General features: G+C 43.7%; 1 protein-coding gene across 2 annotated transcripts in view; it reads right to left on the reverse strand.

Annotated features, from left to right (window-relative positions):
• Positions 1-17,571, reverse strand: part of LOC146785536 (unconventional myosin-VIIb-like) — a 961,158-nt gene that overhangs the window by 635,863 nt on the left and 307,724 nt on the right. For both annotated transcript variants that reach the window (XM_085634664.1, XM_085634663.1), the window contains exon 12: positions 15,769-15,911. In XM_085634664.1, the coding sequence (XP_085490790.1) occupies positions 15,769-15,911 (143 nt within the window). The remainder of the gene's footprint in view (positions 1-15,768; positions 15,912-17,571) is intronic.

The following is a 17,571-nucleotide window of genomic DNA, read 5'->3' on the forward strand; positions in this document are numbered from 1 at the left end:
GGTCCGTCAAAGTGACAAAGGAGGTAATATTGTTTTACTAACAAAGGAACATTATGATCAAGAAGCCTTTAAACAGCTTAATGACAGAGACTGTTACATCCGCACAACTACAGCTGAAATCCATAAATCTAGCAATGACTTTAAGAACAAGTTGGCCTGGTGGAAGAGACATAAACTTTTATCGGATAAGGAATATGATTTTTTGAGAAATGACAATCCTGTCATTCCTACTTTGTATTTTATCCCTAAAGTACACAAGGATTCAAGTAAACCCCCGGGCAGACCTATCATCTCAGCCAGGAATGGCATGTATGAGAAAACATCGCAATACATTGATTTTTTCTTACAGGACTTTGTAAAATCGTTGGATTCATTTGTGCAGGATACAGGTGACTTTTTGCGTAAAATTAACAAGATTGAATGGAAGGATGATTATCTTATGCTGGCACTGGATGTAACGTCACTATACACGAGCATCAGTCATAGCGATGGCATACATGCCATCAAATATTTTCTATCACGCAAACCAGCCTCCTTTGCAAGTCACAATGATATGTTAATTGAAATGCTTGAATTTTGTTTGCTTAACAATAACTTTATGTTCAACAGCCTACTATATCGGCAACTTAGGGGCGTAGCTATGGGGGCTAATTTTTCCCCTAGCTATGCCTGCCTCCACATGGGATACTGGGAGGAAATGTTTTTGCATAAGGAACATGCTGCATATCTCAATGAGAAAGTAGTTGTTTGGCTGCGTTTCATAGATGACCTCTTTGTCATATGGAACGGATCGTTGGAGGAGGCACATGATTTTATTAAGATTTTAAATGTCAACACCCTGAATCTCAACTTCACCGCAACTTGCAGCCAAATCAGTGTCACATTTCTTGACACTGAAGTTTACATACAGGCAGGCAAACTCGAAACTAGGTTATTCCGTAAATTGACTGCTGGCAACTCGACACTGCATGCATCTAGCTCTCATCCACCTCACCTCATTAGAAGTATACCCTATGGGGAGATGCTGCGTTTAAAACGTATATGCAGCAATGAAAAGGAGCTAGAAACAGCACAATTATTGAGTAAGCAGAGATTCAGGGAAAGAGGATACTCCATAAATGTAATTGACAGTGCCATTGCGAGATCCAACTCACTTAACCGAGATGATCTGCTTAAAATCACTAGCAATGCTATCAGTACTACCTCGGTTGTGATTAGTCAAGGGATAAAGGCCATTGGTTCTGCTGACTCTTTCAGATTTATCATGGGGTTTAGCAACCAACAAACAGAAATACGCAAAATCATCAACAAAAATTGGCCCACTATACGGAGTGATCCAATCATTGGCCCACTACTCCCACAAAGGGCCCTTGTCACATACAGTAGGGCACCTACCATGAGAGAAGCATTGGTGGACACTAACCCTGAGACTATCAGCAAAACATCTTGGCTACAACTTAACAGTGGGTTCTACAGGTGTAAAACCTGTAAAGCCTGTGTTCATGGCACCAATACCAAAGACTACACAGATCCTTTCAATAACAAGCAATATAAGATCAACAAGGTACTAACATGTAAGACGGAATATGCAATTTATGTTCTAACCTGCCCGTGCAACCTCTGTTATATAGGCAGTACTAAGCTTGCAGCACATAAGCGTGTCTTACAACATTTGCGAGCTATCTCAAACCAAGACAACACCTACCCCGTGGCTAGACATTTCAAGGAATTCCACAAAAGTGACATTAAAGGGTTGAGCTACTTTGTTATTGATTCCATTGATCCTAGCAGAAGGGGTGGGGATCGTGAGGCCAAGCTACGTAGACTTGAAACACGCTACATTCTACAACTCAACACCAAGACACCTTCTGGCTTAAATATTACTGAGGATCTGCATACATGTTTAGGCTAATATGACCAGGATTAGGGAGTACCTTGACAATCAGCTTAATTGCTAAGTACCAACATTGCCATCCTCTTAATAATGATGTTATAGGCCATATTCATGCTTAGTGTTATTATCCTGTGTATTTTATGTATTAACTTTATGGATTTTGATACAGATGTTCATTTGGCAAATTTTAGCTTCTTTTAGTCATTTGTCTTAAATTATTTAATTGTTTTATCTTACAATTATTTATTTAGTATTTTTACTATTTATTATGACAAGTAGTACTTTATTAGTGATATTTTGCGTATTTGCTCATCTGTATTTCTATATTTTCCATTCAACACTTTGCTTGTGATAATAGCCATACCCTATAGTTGGGGTTTACCTTTGTCATCCATACCTCCCCATATTAACACGATCCAATTCAGCCATTCAACCTATGTTGTTCATACTGCAGTGCAACCACCATTCTGTTTGCAAGTAATGGATGGCACACAATTGATTCAGCAATAATTATTACCTGTTCTTTTCCTGAAGTACTGGACACAATTGTGTCTTTTAACTGTTTTCTTCTCTTGATATTCTAACTTTTTAAACACTCTCACACCGCACTTTAGTAATGCACTTTTTTATTCTTATCTTCATTTTTTACTCCTTTAATGGGGACATCATTTTCATACTTGGTTTTATCATCAAGGACTCATAGTTATTATGACGATTTTACCTAATATTTTGTATGAAATATGAGCGGCAGGCTGTTTTATTAGTCTTATTGGTGAAGTTTTATTTAAATCTTTATTAATAATTTTGCCTCAATGAGCCCATGCATTTACGCCGATATTTTCTGTTATGTTACATTTTACCATGGTTTTATGTACAACGTTAACATATTTTTTCTAGCTCAGGCATTTACGCCGCTACCACCTGCATGTTTCAACTACATTTCATTATGGTTTTATATCTTCTATATTTTCTATTGATTTTACCAAGTGGTTGAGAATGTACTTTTAAAAGCTTTGTACTTTACTTGCCTTTTATGTCTATGATGAGTCCAACCCATGTGACTACCCCATGTGATGTTACACGTGCACAGCACTAGCACTTTAAATTTGTAGCTCTGTGAGCTTAACGCTGTCATGTGATCAAGGCTCTTGGAGAGCCGAAACGTTATGGCCGACGCTCTGGGCAAATAAAGAAAATTGCACCTTATACTGGTTCGTGTACCAACTTCTTGAAGCGTCAACACGTGTTTCGAGTCTGGTGGAGCTGGTAGATCTGATATATATATATATATATATATACATTCCTCTGCAGGATCCCAGGGGTACCACCATCCAAAGAAAGGCGCAACACCAGGAAACAGACTCCAAAGGTAAAGTTGAGACTTAAATGATGATTTATTCAAGCATCAAGTGTCCAAATGACGCGTTTCGACCGCCAGACATGCGGCCTTGATCACATAGTGCTGTACTGGTGAATGAGTGGTATTTATATATATGTGTGAGTGGCAGTGTTTTTACTATGTTCATTGCAATGACTGAGTAGTTTTGCAGCGTGTGACTGTGGGCAAGACGCAGTAAAGCACATGTGTAACACCAGTGTAAACAGAATATAAAACTGTCAACTAACTGCTGAAGCCGGTGATTGCCTCAGTCCGCTCGCACATGCATCGTGGAAGCTGGTACAAGAGCATATGGCGTTCCCAGATGCAGCCAATCGATCGTGTAAGTACACATTAAAACGGAAAGCATGTCCCTCGTAAGCAATCATGTTAGTGTTACCGATTGCTCACAAATAGAAACGCGAGACCTAGCACAACAGTGTGTGTGTCCGTGACTCCCTGCTCTCGGTGCGTCTCATGAAGCACAAAGTGAAAGCGCTGCATGTGAGAAAAGGCTAGTGATAAGATGTGTGCGTCTAGCCCCGGTACAGTAAAAATGCAAACAAACTAAATAACTGCATAAATGCAAAACAAAGCTGCCACTTAATACAACAAAAGTTGAAAGTGTGAGTGAGGGTGAAATGTGCACATAGGTGTGTATATACATGTTGAGGAAGGCGTAAGTGCGCATATAGGCCAAAATATATAAGTGTGGTGTTTGTACCTCCTCAAGAGCATTTGAGTGACATAAAAATGCATAGAATGTACTAATAAAAAATGTGTGAAAGCGCAGGAAATATTCTAGAGTCTGCCAGTGCTTGCTCAATGTATCCCTTGCAATGAAGCAATGGGTGTATAGCATAGCGTATTGTGAAAAAGTGACATTCTAATTCATAATCATACGCAAACATGGTCTAAATACATGTGTTGCCATTCCTGCCGCAGCATTGGTTACAAGCCTGTAGTGCCTATGTTTAAAGACCAACTATAGACAACCAAAATGACAGTGTGAATACTGGGTATTCTCTTCGTGGTTGCACATAGCCTGATGACAGGAAACCCAACTCTATGTGAATATTGAGAGTGCACAGGTAAAGCCTGATATAAACAGTGAAATATATACAAGTGATAACATTAATATACAGTTACAATACAATGGTATGATCACTAAGGGTGTGAATGCAATGCTATGTTACAGGAAATGGTGCAGATCCTCCGTGGTGTTGAGACCATCGGGCGCCTTGGTGTTAAATTGCAGGATATATCTACTCTCCAATTGCCTCAAAAGCTTCTCCCTGTTGCCACCCCATCTCAGTGGTGGGACGCAATCAATGACTGAATAACGGAGGTGCTCTAGATTGTTATTATGCATCTCCTTAAAATGCCTGGCTACGGGGTAGGCTGGGTCATTGTTGACGATCGCTCTGAGGTGCTGGAGAATTCGCAGGTGCAATTGCAATTTAGTGCTCCCGATGTAACGCCGCCTACAGTTCCATTCGAGCATGTACACCGCAAATTCCGTTCTGCACGTGAGTCTATGTCTGATGGTAAGTGGCGCATGTCTAAAGGCTGAGTCTACCTTCGTGATGTTCTTACCAAACCTGCCTGCCCTGCAACTCTGGCATTTAACAAAACCCTTTTTGTCTGCTAGCCAATTCTGTGACGTGGCGATCTCCAGACTGTTTCTGACTAGTGCATCCCTCATGGAAAAAGCTCTTCTGTATGTGATGTCAGGTTTGTGGGCTACTACAAGTCCTAGTGCGGGGTCTGATTTAATGATACCCCAATGCTTGTTGATTACTGCTCTGATAGCTCTTTCCTCAGTGTTGTGCGTTATAATCAATCTCGGGGTGACTAGGCTATTTGGCTCATTTAGTATGTTGGTCGCACTGGTGACCTCAGGGGTGGATGAGACCACTAACAATTCCTCCCTAGGGATGGCATTGGCTCTGACAATGGCTTTACGTATGACAGCTGCTGAGTAACCGCATGCCTTGAATCTTTTGGCTGCTTCCCCCTGGCACTCAAGGAGATCTTCATGGGTACTGCAAATTCTGGCCAATCATAACATCTCCCCATAGGGAATGCTGGTTATGAGGTGCCTAGTGTGAAAGCTGGAGGCGTGCAGTATGGAGTTTCCTGGGGTAAGCTTACGGTGAAGCTTGGAATGCAAAGCGCCATTGGCGATGTACAGATTGACGTCCAAGAATTCTGTAGAGGTGGCACTAATGTTGGCATTGATTTCCAAATTAAGATCATTGTCATTGATCTCACTAATGAAAATTCTAGCACTGTTAACATCACCTCGCCAAATCAAAAAGACGTCGTCTATGTAACGCAGCCAAGACACAATGTTGTTATTGAAAGCTGTCTGGTGCTTGACCATGAGAACCCACTCCTCCCACCAGCCAACATGTAAACATGCGTAGCTGGGCGAGAAGCAGGCTCCCATGGCCACGCCCCTGAGTTGCTGGTATACCTTCCTATTGAACATGAAAAAATTACATGTGAGACACCAGTCAATTAGAAACAAAATGAGTTTGTTGTGTTTGTGACAATTGATGGGTCTATTACCCAAGAAGTATTTGCATGCAGCTAGACCATCATGGTGACGTATGCTGGTATAGGGTGATGTAATGTCCATGGAAATTAGAAAATAGTCCTCGTGCCAGGGAATGTCTTTTACTTTGAGCAAGAAATCACTGGTGTCTCTGAGGTAGGTTGTCTGGCTGGATACAAGATCTTGGAGAAAAAAATCCACATACTTGGAAATATTTTCGCAGATGCTTTTTCTGGCCGAGATGATGGGTAGACCAGGAATGGGGGTCACGTTTTTGTGCACTTTCGGTAGAAAGTAAAGGATAGGGAGGACTGGAGTCTCAATGTTAAGGAATGCACATTCTTCTTTGCTCAACTGGCCATGAGATCTGAACTCATTGAGGTGTTTCCTAAGTTCCTTATTACTGCTAGCCATTTCATTGTGGTTAGAGAGCCTGTAGCAAAGGTTATCGCTCAGATGTCTGTTATCTTCTTCCAGATACAAATTGCATGGCCACAGCACAATGTTCCCTCCTTTATCCGCCTTGTTGATGATGACTTCATTATTGCTTTGTAGTTTTTTCATAAGTTCATTGTATTTGAGACTCTGCATGCGTTTTCCGGTAGCACGCCTCCTGGTTTTGAGGTGTAGCGCCTTGAGCTCATCAATGATGACATCACTATATATGTCAATCGCATCCCTCTGCATCATTGGGGTAAAGGTGGAGTGCGGCTTGAAAGGGCTAGGGATTCGGCATGAACTTTCAATACCCTCATCATGTAGAAGTTGTTGAGTAGGCCTCGGTGTACAAGGCACTGCTAGTTCACTCAAGATGCGCAATGTCGGGATGTCCGCCCCCGTGAGTGGTTGCTCAACTGTTTTACCAGCGGGAACCATGTCGATAGTGGTGGCATTGCTTTGTTTGAGTCTGAAAATTTTTATCAATTTTAATTTTCTAATGAATTTGAAGACGTCAATCCGGGTGTTGCTGTAATCAAAGGAGCTTTCAGGGCAAAAGGTGAGGCCCAACGTGAGGAGCTGTTTTTCCGCTTCAGTGAGATCCATTGTGCTCAAGTTTATAATAGTCTTGGTATCATTCTTCATTTCTTTCTCAAATTGCCTCTTCTTTTGTTCATTTGCTTTGGTTTTTCTGAGTTTCCGCCTTTCCCGCCTCCTTCGGTGGCGTCGGTGTTTGTTTTCCTTGGCGGCCTGGGCCTGAGGGTCTGGCGCCGGTCGTAGACTAAAAAATCCATCTCTTCTCCTGGGCTGGGGTTTACTCTGCCGGGCATGTTACTTGTTCTCCGTCTGCCGCCGTCATCTGAATCCGCTCCACTCTCTGACAAGGAACTCAAATCAGACAGGGATGCAGAATCAACGCCCTCAGTATTGCCTGCTGGTGGCTTAGGCTGCCCCTGTTGATTTTGTTTATTCATACGCTGTGTTCTGATGGAGTCGTATTTTCTGGCGAATGTAAAACTTTGCCGGCATTCATAGTCTGTTTTGTCCCGGGCAAATTTGAACACCTTGCACGCTTTGATAGTGTCCTCATGCTTCCTGAGGCGTATCTTGATCTCATCCTTGCCCTTAGAGATGGCATCCTTTTGGTTCATGGCATCCAACTCATCATTCAGAACATCAATCTCTCTTTGTAAGTTGGCCCTGTCAATTTCTGCATACTTGATTAGTATGATGACTAAACGCATTGAGGCCTCTAGATTGCTTGTGGCCCATTCCTTTAGCATGTCAGGGTTAGGTTGCTCAAAGCTGGGTGCCAGCATTATTCTCAGTCCTCGTGGGACCCGATCTGCCTCTCTGTATTTTTGCAAAGATTTTGCCTCCCACCACTTGGTGATTTCTGTGCGCATAAGTTTTTCAAGTGTTTTGAGTTTTGCCTTGTAACTGTCATCAGTGGTACCTGTATTAGCTTCTGCGCATCTGGCAAGACTCGGTACATTTGGTAAATTATCAAAAAGTGCTTCAGCGGCTGCTTCCCTCTCTCGCAGCGCTTCGTTGGACAAGATAATATAAATAGTATATATGTATCAATCCCCTAGATATAACAAACGTGTCCTTAGTATATCTGGGGGCTATAACTTGCTCCTCTTCTCACCATCGGGTGTGTGGAGACACCTGGCCGGGTCCTCCGACTCGTCCTTTACCTCCTACTCGATGGGCATTCAAGGCATGCAGGTATATAGCTGTCAGGGGGCCGTGGTTAGTTGCTTCTCCTCCCGGAGCTCATGTCGAATTCGGCTTATGAAAACCACGCTGGCCCAGTAGTTCTTTGCGAAGAGGGGGTCTGTGAAGCAGAGACAGCCGTACTCTGCAAAATATTCCACAGCAGGATCCCAGGGGTACCACCATCCAAAGAAAGGCGCAACACCAGGAAACAGACTCCAAAGGCAAAGTTGAGAGTTAAATGATGATTTATTCAAGCATCATGTGTCCAAATGACGCGTTTCGGCCGCCAGACATGCGGCCTTGATCACATAGCGCTTTACTGGTGAATGAGTGGTATTTATATATATGTGTGAGTGGCAGTGTTTTTACTATGTTCATATATAGGGGTGGGGCTGCCAGAATGGGCATGCTGATGCCCCCCCCAAAAAAACAATTGCCCCAGTCTTTCTGCCCCCCCCCTGGAAGGCAGAAAGGGGCTAAAGTCCCTTATCTGCCTCTGGGGTGGGGGGGGGTCGGAAAGCCCAATAGGCACCAGGGAATATGTTTGTTTTTAATTCAGGGGTGTGGGCTGCCCAGAATGGGTATGCCAATGCCCCCGCCACCCCCCAAAAATGCCACAGTATTTCATCCCCCCCAGGAGACAGATGTGGGCAGGAGCCCCTGATATGCCCCCCTTCCCAGGGAGCGGCAGAGAGCCCACTAGGCACTAGCGATTATGCTGGCTTTTTTTAGGCGTGGGGGTGGGGGCTGCCCAGAATCGGCATACCAATGCCCCCACCCCCCAAAAGAATTGCCCCAGTCTTTCTGCCCTCCATGGGGGCCTATCATGGCAAACCGCACCACCCGATTCCCCCCTAGGGCGGCAGAAAGCCTACTAGGCACTGACTTGTTTTTAGTAATGTGCCTACCTTTGGATTTTGGGCCGTAGCGCAGGCGGCACATAGGGAAACCTAGCAAACCTGTATATTTTTTAAAACTAGACCCGAAGGGGAATCCAGGATGGGGTGACCTGTGTGCCTCTCACCAGGTTCTGTTACCCAGAATCCTTTGCAAACCTCAAAACTCAGTTAAATAAAACAAAGTTTTCCTCACATTTCTGTGATGGAAAGTTCTGGGATTTGCGGGGATTCACAAAATTCCAGCCACCACCCATTCCCCAAAGTCTTCTGATAAAAATGGTACCTCCCTTGTGTGGGTAGGCCTTGTGCCCGTGACAGGAAACGGCCCAAAACGCAACATGGACACACCACATTTTTACAGTGAAAACGGACCCTTTTTTTGCAAAGTGCCTTGCTGTAGATTTTGAACCCTAGCTCTGCCGGCACGTAGGGAAACCTAGCAAACCTAACCATTTTTGAAAACCAGACAACCAGGGTAATCCAGGATGGGATGACTTGTCTGGCTCTCACCAGGTTCTTTTACCCAGAATACCTTGCAAACCGCGAACTGTGTAAAAAAAAAAACATTTTCCTCACATTTCTGTGATGTAAAGTTCTGGAATCTGCGTGGATCCACAAAATTCCACCCACCCCGCATTCCCCAAAGTCTTCTGATAAAAATGGTACCTCACTTGCGTCAGTAGGCCTAGTGCCCGCGACAGGAAACGGACCAAAACGCAACGTGGACACGCCACATTTTTCCAGTGAAAACTAACCTTTTTTTTTGCAAATTGCCTAGCTGTAGATTTTGAACCCTAGCTCTGCTGGCACCTAGGGAAACCTAGCAAACCTATACATTTTTGAAAACTAGACACCCAGGGGAATCCACAATGGGGTGACTTGTCTGGCTTCTCAAATTTGTGTGTGGGAAAGTTGTAGGATCGCCGGGCTGACACAAATTTCCTACCACCCAGCATTCCCCCAGGTCTCCCGATAAAAATGGCACCTCATTCGTGTGGGTGGGTCAGGTACCCGCAACAGGCAAGGGCCCAAAACATATTGTGGAGACATCAAAATTACCTATCACAAAACGATCTGCTTTTGCAAGGAGGGTCACATGAGATTTTGGTCCCAGGCTTGGCGGCCAACTAGGGAAACCTACCAAACCCACACATTTCAGAAAACTCAAGACCCGAGCGAGTCCAGGGAGGTATGGTTTGTGTGGATCCCCCAATGTTTCCCTACCCAGAATCCCCTGCAAACCACAAATTTTTATGAAAATATTGAATCTTTCTCAAATTTCTGTGTGGGAAAGTTGTAGGATCACTAGGTTGACACAAATTTCCTATCACCCAGCGTTCCCCCAGGTCTCCCGATAAAAATTGTACCTCATTCGCGTGGGTGGGTCAAGTACTTGCGACGGGCAAGGGCCCAAAACGTATTGAAAAGACATCAAAATTACCTATCACAAAACAACCTGGTTTTGCAAGGGGGATCACCTGGGTTTTTGGCCCCGAGCTTGGTGACCATCTTGGGAAACTACCAAACCCACACATTTCTGAAAACTAGACACCGGGGGGAGTCCAGCGAAGTATGGCTTGCATGAATCCACCAACGTTTTCCTACCCAGAATCCCCTGCAAACCTCAAGTTTAGCTGAAAAACCCACATTTTCCACATTTCTTTTGTGGAATCCCCGTGCCGGCACAAATGTCCTAGCCCAAAGCGTTCCACTCAGTCTCCCAAGTAAAATGATACCTCACTTGTTTCCTGTTGCGGGCACTAGGCCTACCCACACAAGTGAGGTACCATTGTTCTCGGTAGACTATGGGAAATGTGGGCGGGGTGGAATTTTGTGGATACACAAAGATTCCAGAACATATTTTCAATACAATTAGAAATTTGAGGTTTGCAAGGGATTCTGGGTAACAGAACCTGGTGAGAGCCAGACAAGTCACCCCATCCTGTATTCCCCTGGGTGTCTAGTTTTCAAAAATGTATAGATTCGCTAGGTTTCCCTAGGTGCCGGCAGAGCTGGGGTTCAAAATCTACACCTAGGCATTTTGCAAAAAAAGGGACAGTTTTCAGTGTAAAAATGAAGTGTGTCCACGATGCGATTTGAGCCGTTTCCTGTCGTGAGCACAAGGCCTACCCACACAAGTGAGGTACCGTTTTTATCGGGAGGCTTAGGGTAACACAGAATCGTAGAGCAACTATTTTTACCCATTGACTTTCGATGCATATCTGCCTTCCAAATGAAAGACAATGTGTAAAAAAGAAGTCACTTTGAAAAATGTCCTATAATTCTCATGCTAGTACGGGTACTTACAATTTCGGAAATGTGCAAATCGCTACTGGCTCTAAAGTCTACATTTTGTTCCAATTTCAGAAATACATAGGTGTCTTTCATCCAGATTTTTCACTTAATGTATTTTCCCAAATGAATTGCTATATACCCGGTACATTGCAAGACGCTGCTCAGTTATTGGGCATAGTGGGCGTAGCGGGGCTACACTGAGGGCCACAGAGTTGATAAACTCGGTGGAACTCTGTGGAGCTCCGCTACGCTGCCTGTCCAACTACTATTGACTCCTGATTGGTGGCCCAAAGAACTGGGAACCGCTCCGTCTCCCCAAAAAACGGCAAAGAACTTAGGGGTACATCTCGAACAGTCTCCAGGTATGAAAGAGCACGTAACCCATACTGTTGGCTCATGCTTTCACGCACTGGGCCTGCTGAGAAGAGTGTTTCCCTATCTCCCCGATCCCTTGCGAAAGACCCTGATCCAAACCCTGGTGCTCAGCAAATTAGATTATTGCAACGCCTTACTGGTCGCAGCCAACGAGTCCTCCCTCTATCGCCTTCAGATGGTACAAAATACCTCAGCACGCTTAGTCTTAAACGCCCCTCACAGATCACCTTCGCTCCCTCTTCTGCACCAACTTCACTGGTTGCCAGTAAGGAAATGGGTGACATTTAGAATCTGTTGCCTGACACACAAGGCAATATGGGGTAATGGACCGTCCTACTTGGCAGAGAGGTTTCATCAGTACATTCCCCAAAGGAACCTACGATCTGGCTCGAAATCTCTGCTTAAATCCCCAGAATCAAAAAAGCACGAACAGGAGGCAAGGCCTTTTCATGTCAGGCACCACTGATATGGAACCAACTTCCAACTGCCTTAAGACAATGCCCAGACCACCAGAAATTTAGCAAGACCTTGAAAACCGCCCTCTTTTAGACCAGCCCACCCACATCTTCTTCTGCAATTCCGCAAGCAGCGAGATACCCTTTAGGGGGTTGATTCATGCGCTATATAAACCCATAAACTAAACTAAACTAAACTAAACTTTTAGGCTTGTTAGTCCCTCCTCCTGACGGCCATGTCGTCATTTGACCCTTACATGGTTACTGGCCCCTTTACTTTCACCACAATTTTGTTCCCCTGGCTCCCCCCCTCCCCTCCCGCAGTCCATCACTTCTCAGCCCACAATCACCCCCCCGCACTACCGTTCCTGCCTTTTGGCCCGCAGGCACTCCAGTTTCCAATGCAATAGGTCTTGCGTAAATGAGTCCTATAGCATTGCAAAGGCTTTTTTAAAGTAGTTTGTGCTTGTACTGAGGAGGAGTAGAAAGCTGGCACAGGATGGTAGAGTGTCTGTGCAGAAGCATGTCAGACGTCGGCTCACGGGTTGAGACTGGCATTGCGTTAATCAACCCTAGACCTTTTTGCGGCCCCAATTATCCGGTCCGAATCTCCATTTGTGCCCACCGGACTGAGGAAATGGATGGGCTGGGCAGACTCGGGCCACTGCCGGCATTCTTCTTTGTTCCCCGGGGACGCAACCACGCGGCCGGGTAGACAATGGCGGGGTGGGGCGTAGCTTGCCTCTCTTCACCGCGCTCCCGTAAGCTGCCCTGCCCTCTGGAAGCAGCGAAGGTCATTGCTGGCCTGGCCGCTCTCCTGTGATCCTGCGCTGCAGCCCCCGATGGACACCCAATACCAGGTGAGAGTCAGCTGTGCTCCAAGGGACGGCTGGACGGGAAGGCTGAACGCGAGGCTGTCCTTCCGGCAGCTCCGTCCTTCGACGTCCTCTCTTCTTCTTCCGAGGAGCCGCATGTCTGTCGGTCACCATGCCCGTTGCACTGCGCGTGGAGCCGGGGAGCCCAGAGGCCTTTGTGGGCAGAAGTAAGTGTGTTGCTCTTACTTTCTCACGCTTAAATCAGCAGCTGTGTTTTTTTCAGTATGCATTTGCTTGAAGCAATGTCAGGGTGCAAGTAGGCTCAAGCTGGTCAAAATCTCATTTGAATGCCTGAAAAATAACATGTTTTTGGATATCTCATCATGCGAATCCTTAGCTCTACTTCTTGCATTTTTGAAGGGAGAGTACCTGCCCTTCTCATCAGATGTCCAATACTTTTAATATGGGAATTCTGGCATTTCTAGTTTTTCAGTATGTAGCTATCAGTTTAAACCATTCTGAGTAAAGCTTGATATGAGCTACACCTGAGCTGTGCTTGTCCCTGTGTTGTCTACAGCGCTCACCTGACATGTAAGGTGACATGGGGACTGTCAGCTCAGTATTGGCAGCCGCCATCATACCTGATCTGGAATTACTACTGGTGCCAAGATTTTGAGGAAGTCGGAGCTTCCTAGGAGGATTTCACACTTGGTGCTCACTTGCATGAAGACTGCATCACATGCTTTGACACAACAGAGATAGGAGCGAGAGAGTGTGATGCACTGCTTGAATCTTCTCTTCCACCCATGCACGAATCTGTGACTGGTCAGGAGGGAGACAATTACAGAGATCAGATGCCAGCTCAGTGCGGTATCTCTGGTAATTTGTTTCTTGATCTAGATACTTGTTGCTCTGTTTTTTATTCCCCATGTTCTTAAGTTTCTGATTAGGTCCCTGCTGGTTATTGTTTGCTGCAATTTGCTGATTCTTGAAAGTTTGCTCCATTCTTTATGGAATAACCTTGCTCAGATTTGCTAAACATTTATGTTGTTTGGACCTTAGCCGATAGGAACTAGTTTTTCCATTGAACCTTTATGGGCTTTGATGCTGCCTAAGTCTGAAGACATGATTTTTTCACTTTCACTTCTACTCATCATCAGATGCTCGGCTGCACTTGCATCAGGTGGGTTAGTTACACGATTGGGTGGAGCTGGTCCCTACTGTGCCAACCCCCTACTTTACATGTCTTTGATCATCCAGCTATAAGCTTTCCTGGGTGTCCATACAGATCTTGATCTTTCTTGATAGAAAACGACAAGCAGAGGTCAGTAAAATACCAGAATCACTTTAGCATTCTCTAGATTCCAGTCAATAGAAAGTGTCTTCCACGAGCACCCGTAAACAATAATATTTTTTTCAAATTTTATATTTTCAGTGATATGACCACCAAAGGCCCTTATTTTATAATAAAAACAGAGCATTGGACTATACCATTTCCCACTGAACGACAATATTTCTCTCCATGTGTTCCCATACCTGGTGTGTCACGCAGTTTGATGCTTAGTTTCTCTCCATGTTAGAGAACAGTAGATGTTTCAGCACCCAGGCTAATTAATGTGCTGCATAGCTAAATACATATAAGGTCCAAAGGCGAGACCGATTGCATTGCAAATGCTTGTTACATCTCACGTACACACAGACTTAGTCATATGTTGTTGAAGACCTATTTATTCCAACAGATTAAAATATATGCAAGTTGGTCTAGAGAAAGAAGTGGTCCCGCAAACAGTTCCTGCTGTTGGGTGCTCCAAAAAAGAAATGAAAAATAGAACAGGACAAGGAAGGGCGAGGGTCCAACAGAGGAGTGAGTGGGGTTAAAAAAGTAAATGCTGCCAGCAGGAGCAGTGGGAGGGAGAAAGAGCAACAGAGGATCAGGCCTAGGGTTACATTTTGTTTTTTTAAATCACTGTAGGAACAATAAAAAAAGTTGCGGAGGGGGCAGGAAGGAGCATTATGGAGTAGGGAGATTTTAGAGGGGAAGCAGCTTATAAGGGAGAGAGCAAGAAAACACTTGCACTCCTGTGGAATACTAGAATCAAGAGAAATAAATAAAAAAGTATTTCCTGGAATGCAAGCAGGAGAAGGACATGTCACCCTAATCAAATACTTAGAGGTGTGACCAACAAATCATAGGGAGGAAAACCATTGAAAACGAGGCAGAGAAATTAGATGAACAAGAATACCATAAAAGCACCACGGGCTGATCTAAATCCCACCATATGCATCATGTTTTAATGTACTGGAGACAATAGATGTTTGACAGCAGATGGTTAGGTGGGACCCAACAAGAGCCTCTATTCAACATGCCATTTACAAGCTGCTGCTCAGCACACCCTGAATAGGAGCAGACACCACTACAGCATTTGCCATAATGGGGCTACAATACATTATGGTAGTATGCAGTCATTTTTAATGATCGCATTCACATCTGAAATGTCATGTTGTTGTGAAATCATCAGAAATATTGATGGCATAATAGTTTCAAATCTTACAATGGTCTGTTTCAAATGCACATCAATTTGGGACATCACTCATTTATGTAATACTAATCAATGTCAACACCACCTTGAATGTGTCATTTCTTTGTAGCTCCAAAATACTTTATATTTCAATCGGATTTAATTTTATCCTAGCAAGATCTCCTAATGTGACTTTGGATAAACTGGGAAATGTGTAAGGGTGTTTGGTTTGTTAGTCAAACAGCACTGCTTCTGGACCCTCACAGGCATCTACAACTTTGATATCAGCCAAACAAGTAGACCTCAAATAGTGAAGCACAGTATGAATGCTGTACAAAAAGTCGATACTTTCATGACAATCTTGAAGAAATAGAGTGCTAAGAAACGAGTGCAGGGCAGTTCTACACAATTGCTCTACCTGTTGGTTGAGAAGTTTTCAAATCCAAATATATCAAGTAAACCGATGGACCTTCGTGGTGTCTTTGCGTCACTAGGACTCGGGGTGAAAATTGCAGCATTTATCTTATTCACTATCCAGACAAAAAGACGTCCGTATATTCCCTGCCAGAAAGAAGAGACAACAAAAAGATTTAGCAACTATCTGTCTGCTCTGTGCCCTGTAAATGTCTACCACAGAGAACTCAACGCACCCAAAATGCTCTAATTAGAGACGCTCCTTCCTGCTCACCCTACAGAAATATATATCAAACTTTTCTCAACATGTACTTGTATATCAGCACATATTTTACCCACCAGTAGAGACATCCATTAACCTAAGCATATTCACTACAGAAGAGTTCAGCACTTTATTATTTCCTTTCTCCCGAAAATGTAAATTTAATATCAAGATAGATGGATAATCATGACGGTTGGACTAATGGGATGGGTTCAAGATATGTCAGGCTATGCATGGGAAGTCACTGATGACTTCTCAGATATGGGGCTGTAGGATGAAAAGACCACTGTGGGAACTATCACGTGAGGAAGACATTTTAAGGAGCAAAGACAATCCAGTGGCAACATGCTGACATATGTTTGTAGTCAAACTTAAACTGGTGCAAAATTTGGTTACAGGTGCATATGCCAGTGGTACACATGTAAGATCCATAACATTAAGTAGGTTGTTACTAATTGAGAGCTTCTATGGACTTTATGTTGTTAAATGGTTATGTAGAGCAGTGACAGCCAAGCCTCAAAGAGACACTTCAATATGTAAAACTGTTATCAAAAGCACATGTTAACAGAACAAAGGAAATGAATGCTTGCATTAAATCTGATTGGTCGATAGAATTTGTGCAGGTGCTGTAAACGTGGAGAATGACCAGTCTGGATGTGAAATGCTAGGCCACCAATGGTGTATCCAGGATTTCTTGACACAACGAGTCAAAAGCTTATGTACTGAGGTGGGGTGCAAGGTTTTCCCTACTAGCCAAAGAAGTTAAAAGATGTTAATCAATATCTACAAAGATAACTTTGTATTGATTGCAAATTGGTTAAGTTTTAAACATGTATGGACCAATGTTTGTGTCATAAATTATTTATATTTACTACATAGAGAGGGCCAGCTCCTTCTCCCTTTAAACAATATAAAACAATTTTTTACTAATAATATGCTGGTTTGTAGAACATTTCCTGGTCAGTTTTCAACAAGATACATTTAAAAAAAGAAATTCTAAAAATGAAGCATGTGGGATGATTACCAAAATATTTTTTGTTAAAAAAAAATCTGAGAATACCTTACAACACAACTGAAACATGTGTATTGTTCACATGCAACGAATATGAATGAAACAATAGCAAAGGAGAATGGAAGTATTAAGTTATCTTCTGCAAAACGTAAACAAACAAAGAGCCAGCAGACAACTTTCCTGCACATTGGTCCCACCTATTGTGTATCTATAAATAAATAAGTCATTAATTCACCATATGCACAAGGGAATTCCAAGCATGAATTGCATAAAGGCAATCAGTCCGGCTAGAAATCTATACATGAAAAGAGGGTTGTACCAACAGTAGAGGAACAAATCTCAGCAATGACTGTATCCTTCATTCTTTGACATCTAGAGTGGGTCAGGTGAAGTGGAGTAGTACTTTGGAGATTTATGGGAGCAGAGGAGACAACAAACTGAACTACTGCGGGTGGGGTTCCGGTTGATCTAGGGGTGGAAGTATGAACTTGAGCATGTCTTCAAAGCCTGGTGAATGGAAGGACAGTCAGGTG

Source organism: Triturus cristatus, chromosome 11, assembly GCF_964204655.1.
Source record: "Triturus cristatus chromosome 11, aTriCri1.1, whole genome shotgun sequence".
Classification (NCBI taxonomy): domain Eukaryota; kingdom Metazoa; phylum Chordata; class Amphibia; order Caudata; family Salamandridae; genus Triturus; species Triturus cristatus.